This window comes from Notothenia rossii, assembly GCF_949606895.1.
Source record: "Notothenia rossii genome assembly, chromosome: 8".
Lineage (NCBI taxonomy): Eukaryota > Metazoa > Chordata > Actinopteri > Perciformes > Nototheniidae > Notothenia > Notothenia rossii.
Window position 1 is genome coordinate 55287754 of NC_136906.1, and position 16957 is coordinate 55304710.

The 16957-nt window shown below is 46.0% G+C and overlaps 1 protein-coding gene across 5 annotated transcripts; it reads left to right on the forward strand.

The window, feature by feature from the left end:
* Window positions 1–1620: 1620 nt before the first annotated feature.
* Window positions 1621–15740, forward strand: LOC307015438 (uncharacterized protein). 5 transcript variants are annotated; one of them, XM_079644051.1, is made up of 18 exons: window positions 1621–1794; window positions 7742–8228; window positions 8559–8681; window positions 8941–9021; window positions 9252–9811; window positions 10784–10882; window positions 11076–11308; window positions 11397–11575; window positions 11661–11726; window positions 11918–12261; window positions 12403–12520; window positions 12597–12688; window positions 12800–12917; window positions 13251–13367; window positions 13482–13673; window positions 13913–14059; window positions 14331–14530; window positions 14699–15740. In XM_079644051.1, exons 10-17 carry the CDS (start codon window positions 12019–12021, stop codon window positions 14528–14530), a joined length of 1227 nt encoding a protein of 408 aa, XP_079500177.1. In that variant the 5' UTR covers window positions 1621–1794; window positions 7742–8228; window positions 8559–8681; window positions 8941–9021; window positions 9252–9811; window positions 10784–10882; window positions 11076–11308; window positions 11397–11575; window positions 11661–11726; window positions 11918–12018; the 3' UTR covers window positions 14699–15740. The 5 variants fall into 5 exon arrangements, with proteins under 5 accessions (XP_079500177.1, XP_079500176.1, XP_079500178.1 ...); XM_079644050.1 differs by lacking the exon at window positions 10784–10882 and having other exon boundaries at window positions 9252–10752; XM_079644052.1 differs by lacking the exons at window positions 10784–10882; window positions 11661–11726 and having other exon boundaries at window positions 9252–10752.
* Window positions 15741–16957: the final 1217 nt, after the last annotated feature.

Genomic DNA, 16957 nt, shown 5'->3' on the forward strand with positions numbered 1-16957 from the left:
GACACACGACACATCAAATCACATCTACAGATCAAGGCGAATAGAAGTACTCCCATACTCCTAGCGTGTGAAAACCATGTGCAAAGTCCCCGAAAACGGAGCAGTGGCTGTGATGCTAGCTTTGCGGCTAGCCGCTAGCGGTTAGTTGTTATTTTTTATGTTTGAATGTTAAATAACATATAACCCAATTTGTGTTCTGTGAAACGGAAAAGGATTTTACATTGTTTTTTGTTACTTTCGTTGCAGTGTCTTAAATGTAATTTAGGTTAACTTCCTGTTTTAAGTTGTTGCTATGGAAACAACATGACGGAGAAAAAAGTAATATCTTCTACATATAATAACCTGATAATAACGGACAAAGTAAAGAATGAAGTGTAGGCTATGCCTGTTTGAAGTTGTTGCTATGGAAACAACATGACGGAGAAAAAAGTAATATCTTCTATATCCCATAAGAAATGTTACCATAGTACTTGTACCATAGTACCATGGTATGTTTACCATGGTACATGTACCATGGTATTTTTGACAGATTGTACCATGGTACAAACCATGGTATGTACCATGGTACATTACTATATGTGCTATGGAACAAATACCATGGTACTATAAAATATCAACCCAGTCTCACGGCATTTCGTGTTCACCAACACGATTTTTAATCTATTGATTCGTGTTCACCAACACGATTTCCCCCTTTTTTTCGTGTTGCACTGCACGATTTTAAAAGCAATGTATTTATGTTGGTAGTCTCACAGCATTACGTGTTATAGGAAGACCGGAAGCTGTGTGGTTCATAAAAACATGTTCTTACTCAATATCAAGGCACGATTATTGCTTATTTAAAATCGTATCATTTCGGACTTTTGTTGCTGTCTGTGAGGAAAATAAATGGGGCTCATTTTTCCTTCTAATTTGTTATTCTTTTCAAAATAACACACTGTTATTTAGTCAACAATAACACACAATTATCCTTGTTTTTATTTGTTTAATTCTATAATCTCGGGCTTTTTTGCCGTCCATCAGGAACTGAATTTCAAAATAAAAATAACCGGAAACAGACGTAGGCCTATAAGGGACATTTCGAGCATCATCGAGTTTAGGATGGCCGAAGACACTACACTACCCATAATCCCCAGCTATCGTTTAGGACTACAGTACCCGTGATTAAACTTCAAGTCGGGATTGGATGTTGGAGTGGCAGTGCGCCAAGGTTACGGAATTGAACCTGGATCGAACGCCGCCCCCCCCCCAACAATTAGAAGTTGCCAGTATTAAACACCAATTATTAACCAATTAAAATGAACCGATTAAACATCTCTCTGACACAGTTTAAACGCATTTCAAGTGGAAGAAATTGTTTGTGTCTCCTCTTCGTGTCTTGGGAAACTGGAAGCTGTATTATTTTCAAAAAAGAAAAAAATATATTTTTTAACCATAACGGGTACTTTACACAACATTGAGTCAAACTTATCCTTGTTTTAATCCTTGTTTTATTTAGGTTAAATTGTTGTTGTCGGTTAATTTTCCATTTTATTTATTTTGGTTTAAGATATCATTATTTTTTATTTATTATTATCATGTTAGATGTTTAAACTTTTCTGCATTTTATAAGGCAATATATACTTTTTTGTTTTTGTCCGTAGGCTACTTAGGTTATTAAAGAGTTATCGTGTCAAAATATAGGAAATGTATTAATATTTTATTGTATAATCGGTACAGGAAATTACATCATTCAGAGCACCACCTATTGGCCAAAGACGCTGCCACCGGCATTGCGATCCATCCTCTGACAAAGTAAGTTGGGTCACTAAAGTCTGATAAATGTTTTGCTTAGATTTAATAATTGGGGCTTTTTTTAAGCCTTTACTCGCATGGTTCATCATTGAAGAAACACACTCCTCAATGTCAGTTTCGGTGATTTATTGACAAGGATGACGACACCCTAAAACAGAATAATGCAGCAAGATAAGCTGACAAAGTATTACATCCATGCAATTCAATCAACACAAATATATACCACGAAACAGAGTATAGTAGTATAATAGTATAATATATATATAGTATAATATATGGTATAATATAATAGTGGAAACAGTCTTACATGAATGAGTGGACGAACGTCTCAACTCGAGGCGGAGTGCATGAACAATGTTTGAACTAAAATGGCCGCTCGGCACTTCCGGGTCAGAGCACGGCATAACCGGGCAGCGACAGCAGTGACACTGCCCTCTAGTGGCCGGCGATAAACTCTTCATCCCCCCCAGACCGGAAAGCTATGGGCCGGAATAGGTTAACGGTCTACATCCCGTATCCAGCTGCCAGACTCGGGCTCGTAACGTGCAGGCGGCCTCCTCAAGCGGCCCGGCCGAGTCGACTGCGGCACCGGGAGCGGTGCACCCAGGAAGGCACCCGTAGGAACAGCGAGGTCAGAGGACGCCCCATCAGCAGGCGTCGGTGGGGAAGCGCCAATAGCCGAGTCGCGGGGCCCGACAGCCGGCCGCTGAGCAATCCCCTGGGGCGTCGCCCAGCCCGGGTGGATAGGTGGGGGCTGATGACCCAGGGCAGCGGGCGGCGGCGACGGCGCAGCCGACTGCTCGCGGGCGCAGGGTGTGGCCGGCGTGTAGGCACGGAGGAACCGCCGGTTGCGCAGTGTCAGACGTCCCGAACCGTCAACCCTGACCCGATACTGGTCGTGGCCCGGCGACTCCACCACGATCCCCGACCTGTCCCATTTGTGGGGGCTCGGGCCTTGCTGGTTCTGGAGGAATACCCTTTCGCCGAGTGCCAATGGGCGGAGCGGTCTCGAGTGAGTCCCCAGAGACTCGGTGGTACGGGACATACGGGTCCGAAGGGCGTCCTCCTTCGCCGCCCATGCCTCGCGCCATAGCAGGCGGATATGCGGGTTCGAGAACTTCTCGAGGCGGTTCACGAAGGAGAGCGAGCCACGAAGTGGGCGGCCGAAGATGATCTGTGCTGGCGAGAGGTCGCAGTCGGGGTCAGGCGTGTTACGCAACTGCAGCATAGCGCGCAGGAAGCGGTCCTGATCAAGGCTGCCCGACGGGCCGGTGTTGGACATCAAGAGGCGCTTAGCAGTCTTAACCGCAACCTCCGCCCTCCCATTCGACTGCGGAAAGCTAACGGAAGACACACGGTGTTCGACGTGCCATAAGCGGAGGAAGTCCTCGGTGTGGCTCGCCTTGAATTCCGGACCACCGTCGCTCGAGAGCTCCTCCGGTACGCCGAAGGTGGCGAAGAACGACCGGAGGTGTTGGACCAGGCCAGCTGAGCCCGCCAGGGCAGTACCCGCCGTAGAGCTCAGGACCTCTACCCAGCCCGAGAGCCGATCCCCGACAACTAGGTAGTGACGGCCCCCATAGTCGAAGAAGTCAGCAAACACCGCCTCGAATGGCGTGGACGGGGGTGGGGACGGCCGGGGGGGTGTAGCCGCCTGTGACGGAGCATTGCGGTTGCAGTCTGCACACCCGTCCCTGGTGGCCTGAATGTCCCCGGACATCCCGGGCCAGTAAACTATGGCTCGGGCATGCTGCCCCATGGCTGAGGTCCCCTGGTGAGCGGCATGGAGATGCCGAAGGACCCTCCCACGGAGGGATGGGGGAACCACGACGCGGTCCCGATAGAGCAGGACGCCGTCCTGGGCGTAGACGGACTCACAGACCGATGACAGACTCGCCAGGGCAGGGTCGTTAACGTCAATCCCACCCTCTTGCTCGATGAGTTGGAGGAGGTGGCCGAGGCATCCATCAGCCGCTGTTTCCCGTGCGAGGAGGGGCCAAGAGACGGCTCCGAGCTCCCGTGCGTCGTCGCGGATGGAGGCCATGAGTGCTGACTCCATGGCGTCAGGCCCGCTCGGCAGCCCCAATGAGAGGCCGTTCGCTGAACCCGAGGGGGAAGGATGCCTCGACGTGGCATCAGCGGCATAGTTGCTCTTGCCAGGCAGATGCACAATGTCGAAGCGCCATGGGAGGGTGCGCTGCTTCAGTCTAAACAGACGCGAGTTTGTGATCTCATCCAGCGTACGGTCGCCAAAGATTTTCACCAACGGCTTATGGTCGGTGACCACGACGAGGTTGTCGGACCCCTGCGTGAAGTACCGCGTCTGTTCCAGGCCCCATGCCACAGCTAGGGCCTCTCCCTCGACGGCTGCATAGCGCTGCTCCGCAGGGGACAGGAAACGCGAGCCCGCGAGGGTGACCCTCCACCCTCCTGGACAGCAGTCCGGTATGCCCGAGGCACAGTGACAATGTTGCTGGAGCAGGAAGTAGCCAATGCCACGCATGGACCAGTCAGGGCGGAGGCAGGTACGCTTCTGCATGTCGTAGATCTCCACGCCCTCGCGGATGGCCTCCATTATGGCTTGCTTGGACGTCTGGAAGGCCTCCTCCAGAACGGGGGACCATAGGAACGCACAGCGTGGGCTGAGGAACGGCTTAAATGGAGCCATCGTGTCACGCAACTGGGCGTAGTTAGCCACCTGGTTGACAAGGCCGAACCAACTCCTGATGTCCGTCGTGGAGCCTGGGGTGGGGAAGTCCCGGATGGCGTCCAAGTATTTTGGGAGCGGTTCGATGGTAGATTCCGACACCCTGAAGCCAGCGAAGTCGACGCACCTCTCCGCGAACTGAAGCTTGTCCGGATTCAGCACGATCCCCGATCGGCCGACACGCGTCAGGAAGTCGATGGTCCTCCACCAGTGTTGCTCCAGGTCGGTGTCATAGTGGATGGTGTCATCCACACAACGTTCCTTGCGTTCATAGTCCGAGAGGACGGCGTCAAACCGACGGTTGTAGCCATCCCCTGACGACAGGAAACCCTGTGGTGCCCTGGTGTAGCGCCAACGGCCGAAGGGCGTGATGAAGGTAGTGAGGTGGCGATCCGACTCACGCAGGGGAACACTGTGGTAGCCGTTCCAGGCGTCCGTGACGGTCTTCCAGGTGCCCTTCGGGACGCGGCGTGCGAGGTGGAACGGGGACTCAGTGGCGAAGGTCTCACGTTGGCAGAACTTGTTGAGGGGGGAGAGGTCCACGGTCCTGCGGGGGGAACCGTCGTGCTTCCGAGTGACTACCATACGATGGCACCACGTCACCGGCTCGCCGTACGGCACGCGTTCAATGACCCCAAGGGCTTCGTCCCGCAGGAGGTCATCGTGAACCCTCCGCTGCCAGTGTAGAGGCACCGTAGCCGCGGTGTGGCATGCCTTAGGCGTAGCTGCGGGGTCCACGTGCATCTCGATAGGCGGCCCCTCCATGCATGGTAGTGCCCGATGGGGGCAAGTATTGAATGTCGACGAGGCATATCTCCCGAGTAGCCAACCTTTCATCCGGTTATTGTTCTCTGGCGTACAAGGGAACGGCAGTGCTGCGGGGCGCGCCGGGGGGACCGTGCGCTGAGGACATGAGCATTGGGCGTCCCCGGGGTCACTTGGCCCCACGCAGCCGCCGTTGGTTGACCTCGTCGCATTGATGGACAGGGGCTGGACTGGCGTGTCAGCCGTGTCAGGGCTACGCCTGTCCTTGGGCCCCCTTGCAACGTCGTCCGACGGGAAGTTAATGGGCAAGAGGCCGAGGTTGAGCAACGACTCGTAGGAGAGGTACATGGCCCGGACTGAGCTGCTCACATATACCATGGAACGGCAGGATGTAGTACGGCCCCCGCTGCAGGTCGTCGAGAGCCTAGCGAAGAACGCTCCCTCGATGGCTATAGGGGAGCGGTTGGCGGCCAACAGGCTGAGGCTGACGGGTCGCAGGTCGTCCCGCGCGAAACCGCAGGCCAGGAACTCCTCCAGAGACCAAAGGTCCGACTGCGCGCCAGTGTCTGCGACGGCGGATATTCGAGCTCCGTCGGCCGAGCCCCGGTTGCTGGTGCCATCCCTCGGCCCGACTGGCATGTCCATCGAGATGGTGATTAACGCCCGGGGGTGGTCTTTCAGCCTGGCTCGCCTCCATTCGCCCTTGGAGAAGATGTGGTGCTCGAGTATGATAGGTGAAGGCCTGTCGACACAGCCGTGCGACGTAGGGGCGCGGCGTCGGCAAAGGCTCCCGCGACGTCGGCCAGGGCGGGCTCCAGCTTGCACCGACGAGACCTGGGATACCAGCTCCGACCCCATGGCGGCCTGTTGACTGTCGGATGACGGCTGTTGACGCCTCTGTTGTCGGCGGGCCCTGTAGCAGCCGATGCACACCTGGTGAGGCTTAGGATTCCACCCGCGAGGCCCCTCCGTGAAGACGTTAAAGACGTTCTTACATTCCGGACACGAGGCACGTTTAGCCCCGTCCGCGGGGCTCGGGGCGGGGCTCGCCTGTGGAGTCGTCTTCAAGCGCCGGAATGACGACATGGCTGATATGTGGTCGGTATAGTCCACGTCCTTACCACACTCGCATACCGCATTATATGCGCATGTCTCTGCTTTACCCCGCACTCTGGCAGCGAATGCGCGGAATGTCTCGTCGCGTTCCTGGCGTAACTGAAGTAGTTCGGTGCGCAGGACGCATGTAGCAACTGGGATGACAGCTAGGGAACGCATGACGGTGATCAGGTCTGGCAAGGGTCCGGAAGCGGCGTCGGGGACGGCTTTCAACAGGCTGTCTCCAAGTACAGGCCCAGCGCACTGAAACAGCTGGAAGGGGGCCTGTGCGTCCCCTATGCCTGAGCCGGCGCGGAATACATTCCAACGGCGGATGAACACGTTCCATTCCTCTATTGACACGCCCACATCAACTTTGGGCCGATCGAGTCTCGGGCCGTGAGGGGCTGGGGCCTGGGCTGGCGCGGCCATGACAGGCGCTGCGTGCTGGTGGCTACATCCATGAATCGTCAATATAGCAATGACGAGTGCTTCAGACAAGTCATCGGATTTGAACTCGCAGCCGGGGACAGGGCATCCAACAACGACCATGGTGTCGTCATGAAGAAACACACTCCTCAATGTCAGTTTCGGTGATTTATTGACAAGGATGACGACACCCTAAAACAGAATAATGCAGCAAGATAAGCTGACAAAGTATTACATCCATGCAATTCAATCAACACAAATATATACCACGAAACAGAGTATAGTAGTATAATAGTATAATATATATATAGTATAATATATGGTATAATATAATAGTGGAAACAGTCTTACATGAATGAGTGGACGAACGTCTCAACTCGAGGCGGAGTGCATGAACAATGTTTGAACTAAAATGGCCGCTCGGCACTTCCGGGTCAGAGCACGGCATAACCGGGCAGCGACAGCAGTGACACTGCCCTCTAGTGGCCGGCGATAAACTCTTCAATCATATATACTGAACTGTTCTAAGTCTGAGAAATGGTTTCGCCATAATCAGCAAAGCAACATTAATGTGAAATTATTCTTGCGGGCGGCTAGCTAGCTAGCTCACGTTCAACATAAGCTTAAACTAGTTTAGCTACATTTATATCAGCTCATAAGTGGTGTGTGAAAAATATTTGTCTTAATTACGGCTACATACGTCGGTGTTAAAGTGTGAGTTATACGTTATCTTAATCGCTTTTGTTTTACACATGACAGTACTAACGCTGGCCGACATTTTAATATATGTTTGGGGGGGAGGGGCATAGTCCACGTCCATGTGCTTCTTACGCGTATGAAACAGGAAACACGTAAATGAACTCAGTCCGTCTAAAGTAGTTAAACCGTCACAATGTGCTTTTACAAAAGCTAGTTTCACTACATAATTCACTTTTCTGTTCTCTCCTGCAGCTCCTGTACCCACACCACAAACCCATACACTGATCTACACCATCATAAAACCAACGGCACTTTTAAGAGCCAAACTCAACCTATCTCTCTGTCTATCTACCTACCCTTCTTATAGTTATTGTCTCTATCTTTTTCTATCATTCATTATCTATTTCTTCATCTATCCATCTCAATCTTACAATCTGTCTCTCTATCTCTGTTTGTCTCATACAGCAGCTGTTGCATATCTGTTGTTGTGTCTGTCTGGCTGGCTGGCTGTCTGGCTGTCTGTCTGGCTGTCTGTCTGTCTGTCTGGCTGGCTGGCTGGCTGGCTGGCTGGCTGGCTGGCTGGCTGGCTGGCTGGCTGGCTGGCTGGCTGGCTGGCTGGCTGGCTGGCTGTGTTGCAATGGCAACAAAACACAACCCAGACCCCAATAATCCCACATCCAAAGAAGGGAAACGCATGGCTCTTGAGCTGAAGCATGAACACATGCTAGCTGAAGCTAAGGTTGGTGTTTTAACCCATATGACCTCATTCATTTCCCACGTGAATTTGGCACTATCTGTTATCCAAAAAATGCTGAACAGGCCAAGAGTAACTGGATTTTGGATGAATGTATAGGGCCTTTACAAAACGGTTCATCATTACAACATGGGGGGCAGAGGCTTACTAAATAAAGCTTGTTCAACTTGTTTTACTTCATTAGTTGTATATGGTAGGAAAAACTTGAAGCAGAAATGTTCTTCAAGTGAATGAATTTACTTTTATTTGTCCACTGGCATATGGTATCAGTTTATCAGCAACATCAACCTTACATGAGTTGTTACTTGGTCACAGAAAGCAGCTGAGGAGAGGAAACGGGCACGCTCTGTAGGAGACACTTTACGGTCCCCTAAAAGGGGCTGTGTAGGACGTGGCAAGCTGAGAGGCGTGGAGGGCGACGCCAAGGCTCAGCTACAGGTTGAAATCCCAATTATTTTACATTTTTATGAATTTACTAAGTAAATGGTTGGAAAATCGAATTAAAACACAGTAATTGCTTGTTGAGGGTCTACAATAATTCCAATATATAAACGCATAGGGACACTACAGTCGGAGACATTCCCACTGTGGTGTCATAAGAACTATGCTTTATTTAATTTCACAAGGTTTTAAACAATAGGTAGATAATACAAATCATCAGTTATCTGTTGTTAACCCTCTGTGTGATGTTTTACAGTCACATCCCCCCCGACTGAGGGCTTCCAGTCTTCCAGTGTGGAGGTTCTGCGTACTGAACCTTCAGCACAACACAAATTTGGTAAATCACAAAAATGGCTTTAAGTTTAAAACTAAAATCAATTTTTAAATAAATTGTGTTAGTGAGAGAGAATAACCTTATACACAACTGACAGTTCAGGACTCGAATGAGGAATGTAATTCAGTAAAGATATTGGCCAGTTCCATACTGAGCAAAGAAATGATCCTTGATTTTTAGTGTTCATCTTAAATATAGTCATTTACAGTTAAAGTTTCCCATTCTGTTCACAGAAAAGAATATGGAGAGACTCTCTGACATTCTTTCCTCATGTCCTCCTCCTGAGCCTCAAAAAAGCTCTGCCTCATCCTGGTCTTTTCGGCAGCAGAAAGCCTCAGAGCACTGGAAAGAAGCGAGACCACACCACCTACAATGCCTTCTAGAAAAAGAGGCTGTTGGTCATCCCCTGTGTGGCCTCTGCCACGAGCCGGCTGTTATTACCTTTATTTAAATTACTTTACCTAAATTTTTCAGTATTAATGCTCAGTGCCCTGCTATTTCAGCTAACATGCATGACTTTTGGGATGTTAGAAAACTGGATACTGAAGGATTATTTTAATTATTTGAAGTATTAAAGTACCGTGTTATGGCAGGAAAGTTAAATCTGGTATATTCATTTTAATGTCACCTTATAATATATTCATGTGTGTTAAATTTGAAGGGACAACGTATATTTTCCCTCCCCAATATATTGAGGTGAAATCTTTGTGTTTAGAGAGGAATGCAAGCAGGGGACATCCTAATTTGGGGATAGCTCCAAAACTCTGGAATGTTTCCCTCATAAAAGAAGAGGGTGCGTTACACATGCTTAGGGCAAATGTGTGTGTTTTCATTGCAGTAAATATATCTGCTGCGTGATTACTGTTCAACTATACCTCTGTTTTTATTCTTTCATGTGTGGGTACTAAATGGCTACAAACATTGTGGAGAAATGAGCTTAAACATGTTTTATTACTCTATATGAAATGCAAACAGCTTTTATGACAGGGACGAGAGAGCTGGGGGAGGGGACATTCTTCTTAAGATTTTCAGCATGTCAATTATCAGGGAAATCTACTTGTTTTCAATAGATGTGTGTGGTTAATTACTTTGTATTAATAATAACAGTATGTGTAAAGGAAGCTGGAAATATACAATGTGAAACCTTTTATTTGAAGTAAAGATGTGAACAATAGCTCAAATGGCGGGAAGGGCTGTAGGACAAATGAGTGTGTTCTCTATATTGGGCCTGTGTGAAGTTTGACTATTTGAAAAGCATCTCTAATACTGCTTAAGAGCATAGGTAATGTGTTCCTCGTTATTATTGATATGAAAGTGATTTACATGTATTACGTATACATAACAACTATATCTTAAAACATACTTTTAACTTGTGTGTGGTAACCTGAGGGGGGGAAGATGGACACAGGGACAAAGGGCCATAGAGGAGATGTGTGTGTGCTGGCTGCAAGATGTGAAATAAGATGAGGAAACTTGTTGTTTAGAGCAGGTTCGTACCAGACACCAAAAGGTATCTGGTCTTCATCAAGCTGAAAGAGACTTTTTGTTTCCGGGTTTCTTCTGCTGTGTCGCACTGATTGGGTGCGACAGGCCATGTGTTGGTCTCTCCCAATAAGATGACCTCTGGGGGAAAGCACGCACACACCTCCTCCTGTGTTTTTAGTATGAAAGCCTGTGTTTTCCTTAGGTTCGCGCTCTTGTTTTTGACTGGCCGTTCCTGAGCCACATATAATGGTAATTAGTGCTTTTCTTTTTTTTTTGACAGCTTGCATATTGCCAACTGTGAAGGCACCCAACTGCTCCTGTAAAGGCACAAACTTCACTGTGGTACCAGGCAAACCAGTGATTTTAATTACCATCAATGGTAAACAAATATATATATATATATATATATTTGGATTTCTATTGAATTGTTGTTATATGTTTACTGTTGTGGGCTGAGGCATTGTGCTTCCACTTGGAGTAAAACCTTCATGTAATATATGTTCATCTTTGACTATTTGTAGATGGAACTGTTTTAAAATGTGTCTTAATTATGTTTATTTACTTGTTCCAAGGGCGTTATGACTTGCATCTGCCACTATATGTCTGTAAAACTTGCCAGCAGCAGTGGACCCCCGACTTGAAAGTCCTCCTTAAGAGTGGATACTGGCCAGCTTCGGTCAGTATTTCCACACTTTACACCTTGGACCTCCTAAGCTCCTTTGAAGAGCTCAAGGTCATCTCTCCGGGATTCTCCAGACAGGCCTTTGCAAAGCTGCTGGAGCATCGCACAAAGTGTGGAGGAAGAGTAAGTGTAAATATTCTTTACCATATTATACATTATAACATTTCCGTAAATAGACAAAATCACAGCAATATATGTAATTATCTTCCAGTCTGGACCTGTCAACGGAGATGTACTGCAGCGCAGCTTTCTGGAGTTCTCCTATGCCTCGTATGAGGAAGACCAGCTCTTCTGTGGTGCTCCTTTCATCTGCCCTGCCTGCACGCCGGAGATGTTGGCTGTTTCTGCCGATGGAAACAGGAAGCTGTATCGCTTTCGGCGAAGTGGAAGGTGCTGTTTTTACAATGTTGTTATTTAACTTTTTTGATTACTGTTTATATTTCATGGATATGTTTGCTAATCTTTTTTTCCTCAGTTCTGATGGCAGCGCTTTTTTTAATGGGCTGCATTTGTCGACAAAATACAGAGATCACTGAAAAATGCAAGTTTTTATTAGTCATTTTACCTTATAGGTATATCACAAAAATAGCCATGTATATCCGACCCTGACTTTCTTCAAATTCAGCTACTTCTCCTTACCATCTACTCCAAAATCAGATAATTAGAACAAATGGTGTAGATCGTGATTCCATTGCTTTTAACTGATTTGTCATGATGTAATGTGTGTCTTAGACCCAGGGAAGAGGCACATGTGGGGACTCCCAGTGGACAGCAGCGAGGGAGAAGTCAAGGAGGGCTTCGAAGCTGGATGAAGAAGGGATGGAGGTGGCTGTATGTCGCCATGGGTTTCTTTTGAGGCCTTAAATATGTACAGGGGGGAGATATTCGCCTACCCCCTGTATCTTCAAAAGGAACTCATGCCAGCCAAAGCCAAGTTCTTCGCCATGGATGTGGCTTGCAAGTACTGGCCGTACATGGAGAAAGCTGCAAGTGTCCTTCCTGCTCTCCAGGAGCTGACCACCATGAAGCCATTCCTCAGTGTAATGCATGCTCGAGCCCATGCTACCAAATGCGAGGTATGTAAAATATTTTTGTATCACGTACATTTATATTTTTTATATTTATAATACTGAAGTAGTAAATATCTAAGCTATACTGTTTAGTATAGTAGTATGTAGCCTCTTTGCACAACAATTCCAGCAACCTTTTACCATCAGATTATATGGAGTGGGAAGAACCAGGAGGGAGCAGGGATGACCGCTGGGGAAGAGGTGGAGCAGGTCAACAGCTACCTGTCCCGTTGTGCCCTGACAACAGAATACATGTCCAAAGCAGGTGAGTGGAAGGTTTTGCCCTATTATTGCATACTTTTTTAGATGACACATCATAACCTCATTATTGCTTTCAAAAGCACGACTGGACATGCTCACAGTGCATGCAATGGGATGGAACAGGAAAAAAGGTGACTCCCTTCATCAGGCACTTTCCACAAGATATGTGAAGGTGAGCCTCCTATTAAAGGTGTTGTTGTGTCCTTTGTCATTTGCACATGGCTTGTTGTTAATCATAGCAAGTTTTAATCTTGATAAATGTCCATCGTCTACTGTTTATCAGACTAGTAAGAGGCTCCTGGAAGAGACTGCAAGTCTTGAGGAACTCAAGACGGAGCTACATTGTGTCTCAGATGACATGGTGTCGACGTGGATTTCCGACGTGAAGGAATGGGCATCTGGTAAGCATGACGAGATAACACCAGCTACATATCATTGTCCATGAGTGTTTGAATTTACAGATTTGATCCTAAAGAGCAGCCAATTTTAAGGCAATAAGGCTGATTTTTCATGCCACGTAATGGGACCCTCACTGGATTTCAGTAGACAGGGACATAATCTTCAAGCAATAGCAAGCCAACTATGTGTCCATGTTTATCTCTGATATGTTCCGGTTTTCATAGTTGTACCATCAATTTGTGTTAAAAGGTGTTAAATATGTTGCACAACTTTGTTTCTCAAAACCGTTACGTGTTGTGTAACAGTACATTTTACTGCCAATATTATTTCTACAGGAACATCAAAAACATTGGGTACTTCTGAAGACATCCTTCAAACAGCACTGCAGCAAAGCATTGAGGGGCTTTACCTAAGTGTGAGGCAGCGGAAGCAATCCCTTTACCGACAGAATGGTATAACAATATAATGTTTTAGGTTGCAGATTCAACCTACTGAATTATATATATTTTTTGCACTTGCAAATATAGTTTGTCACATATCCCTATCCCACTACTTGTCTTTTTCAGACAGCAGCAAGCTCCGCCACCGACTCCGAAGGAAGCTTGCAGACGACAAAAAGCGCCTTAATCAGGAGGTATTGATGTACAACCAGCTGGTACACGACTCTGCCAGAGGCATAGATGTTGCTGCGGTGGAGCATTCCCTCTCTGGAGGGAGCATCATGTCCGCGCTGTGGCCGTGGGAAGTTCATGGCATGGGTCAGTTTTCAGATATTTCATATTAATTAATTTGAAGTTCTGTTATATGAAGGTATACCTTGCTGAGTTATGCACATATCATGTAGAGTGTTAGAACGTTCATTTAGTTTAAGGGTTAAGTTTTCTTATTGTGTATACATTTGATTATTTTGAAAGTACATGTTTGGAGTTTTAAACATATTGTTATGCTATAATGAAAATGTGATTCATGAATATACATAACTGTGAATCGATTTTAGCTAAGTTTACAGCCAAGAAAAAGATACTTGATCAAGTCATGCTTACACGGAGACTGCAAGAGGAGAAAGGCATCCTATTGTGGGAGATGGCGCAGCATTGGTTGCAGAACATGGCAGTTGCTCTAAAAAATAAGGTGGCTGAGGAAGGTAAGTTGAAAGCAAAACTTAACCTACCTTGTAAAGTATGAGTTTTAAAGGAAAAAAAGTCAGCCCAAATCATTCTTGGTCACAGAAATTGGATGGAGTATAATGGCCTTTGCCCATTCGACCCGGCCATTTTACATAATGAAGTCCCTTGGCAGTGACAATCATCTATATATATACATGGGAGAGAATATACTCCATTGAAGTGCTCTGGCCTCGTGAAGCAATCTTACTTTATAGTATGTCCATATAACAATATTTTGTGTATTTTCAGATGTAGACCAGGGGAATGGAGGACTTGGGTGCACCCTAAGAAGGAAGCATGCTGAGGCGTTGGAGAGGTTGCAGGTGGTACTGCAGCAGTACAAGACTGCTTTAGGTCCTGATGCTTGTTTCCTTCAACATGAAGAGGAAAGTCAAAGTGGCCTAAGCAGTCCAGACACCAGTGAAGATGAAGAAGGAAACATCATTTAGGTAATTTACTTATGAATTAATGTACAGTATCTTTGTTGATTTAGCCTCAACCTAGACATGTTGCTGTTACTTTTGTATTCATTAATGCTAAACATACATTGTGGATTCAAAAACCTCAAATTTGGTTTCTGATCTGCCCCTCTTTTTTGTTTCTCTGTATTTCCCCAGATTGCTGCTGCTCTCAAGCACGAATATCCGCCAAGACTTGATGTGCTATCTGAAATGTAAATACTTTACTGACTTTATATTTAGAGATTGTATTCATACTCCTCAATGGAAGATCACCCTTGAATATGTTGACCATATGACTTTTCCCTATGTCGCAGCATCAGGCCAAACATTTCACTTGTACACAACTTAAATTGTATTGAAGAAAATGCTCAGCGTCCCTGGAATGCATCCTGAGCAGTGAACCATTCACTTTTGATCCTTTTTGAAACACTAGAATGGACATTCCTAAATCTTCAAGTATATCTTGCTGGTTACCATACAACTTGGTGAGCACATCATTGTCCAAGAGCAGGAGGTCTTTCCCTTTTTTCCCCAAATGGGATGCCTATGCATTATTATTTTCGATCTCTTATAGGATTTACCTGTCATTAACTTTATACAGTATGACTGCACCTGTTACACCGCAGGCCAATAACAGCTTTCCTCTAATTGTTCATTTTTGTTTCTTTTGCGTTACTTGCTTTAATTGCTTTGTCAGTTATATTTCCTTTTTGGTCTCCAGCTATTAACCTGATTGATTGAAGTACTTCAATCAACATGTACAATGCACAGTCTTTTACAGTATGATGTATAATTAGGGACATTGAGATAAACAACAAATAGTTTATTTGGTGAATCACCTCATTGTTGTTCTCAAAACCAAATAATACATTGTTATAAATTGTTATATTTGATTTACACATAGAATGTACATGTTTAATATACATAGTTAAATCATAAAAAAATGGTTGTGTTGTATGATTTCTTAATACTGTATATTATAACCGTTTGCATAACTTGATTTTATGTTCTGTTGTCCATGCTTTTCATGTTGACTAACCCCAACGCTCTAGAGTCAAGACATACACCCTTATGGTGGCCTTTTACTTGTATTGTGGTGAAACACATAAGTAAACCATTGCCAGAGAGGACCATTTTATTGTTTTAAAAACAATGTTATTGATGTGGTTGGTTGATGAATAAATATAAATTAAGCATACGTCTGTGGTACTTTTTGTTGTTTACATCACACTGCATTATAATGCGTTTGGAAATAAATTCATTTAGAAGTAACAATATGGGTTAGCACTTGAATATTTTTGTAAAGAGATGATCCTCATCCGGAACACTGGTTGTTGGTTTAAGATAGAACTTTATTGATCCCAATTTGGGAAATCTTTGCGTTGCAGCAGCATTAAAACACATGGCATTATACAATACAAATAAAAAGACAAGAAATAAAGAAGAAAATATACATGTTGAATTTACAAATGAGCAATAACAAGATGTGCAAGGTATTATATTTACATAACTATGTGACAGATGGAATATTAAATATTACACTGAATATGTCAAATGTACAGTGAAGAGAGAAACTATGGAGCAGAGAGTTCTCTTCCAGCCAGAGGTGATTTGTTGTACAGCCACACGTTCTCACTCCCAACCCGTCACATGTTGACGGACGGTCAGGGCCCCTCCCCGTCACCGACTTGCATAGAGCTCCCTGAACGTTGGTAATAGACACGTTGGGATCGCGGCGAAATGCTCTCCGCAGATCCATTCTCACAGCGTTTATCAACCTTTTTCTTACTCAATATCAAGCCACACTTATTGTTTTTACTTCTTTATTTGAATTGAATAATGTAGGACTTTTGTTGCCGTCAGTTATGGGGAGAGTAGGGGCTCAGAATACTGAAATCTGTATTGTTTCATCGTTTTTTCCTTCTAAATTTGTATTCTTTTCTAAACCACACACCGTTATTTACTCAACAACACATAAGTATCCTTGTGTGTATTTATTTGTTTGATTAATAAACACAAGTTGGAGTCCGTCAGGACGTCGGAGCCGCTCATTTGCTTTAGAGCAGGGGTGGGGAACCTCCGGCCCCCGGGCCGTATACGGCCCGCGAGACCATTTGGCACGGCCCTCGAGGTGATTTATAAACACACGCAAAAAAGAAAAAAATGAAAGAAATCTAGACTGCAAAAAAATGAAACAAGGGAGTGCCTGTTTTTCCTGGCCAAGGTCAGGGTCTTTGAACACAACACGGGCCTAACGTGTCATCACGTGGTAATTATGTCTCGTCTGACAGAGGTGTAGTGCTGACGGAGAGCATCAGAACACCGCTCCGGCACTTCCAAAAATGGCAGTAGCCTACCCATAAGGAGCCGTACACATGCCGCAGTTGTTGCGTGGCTGTGTCTTTAGTTGAAAGC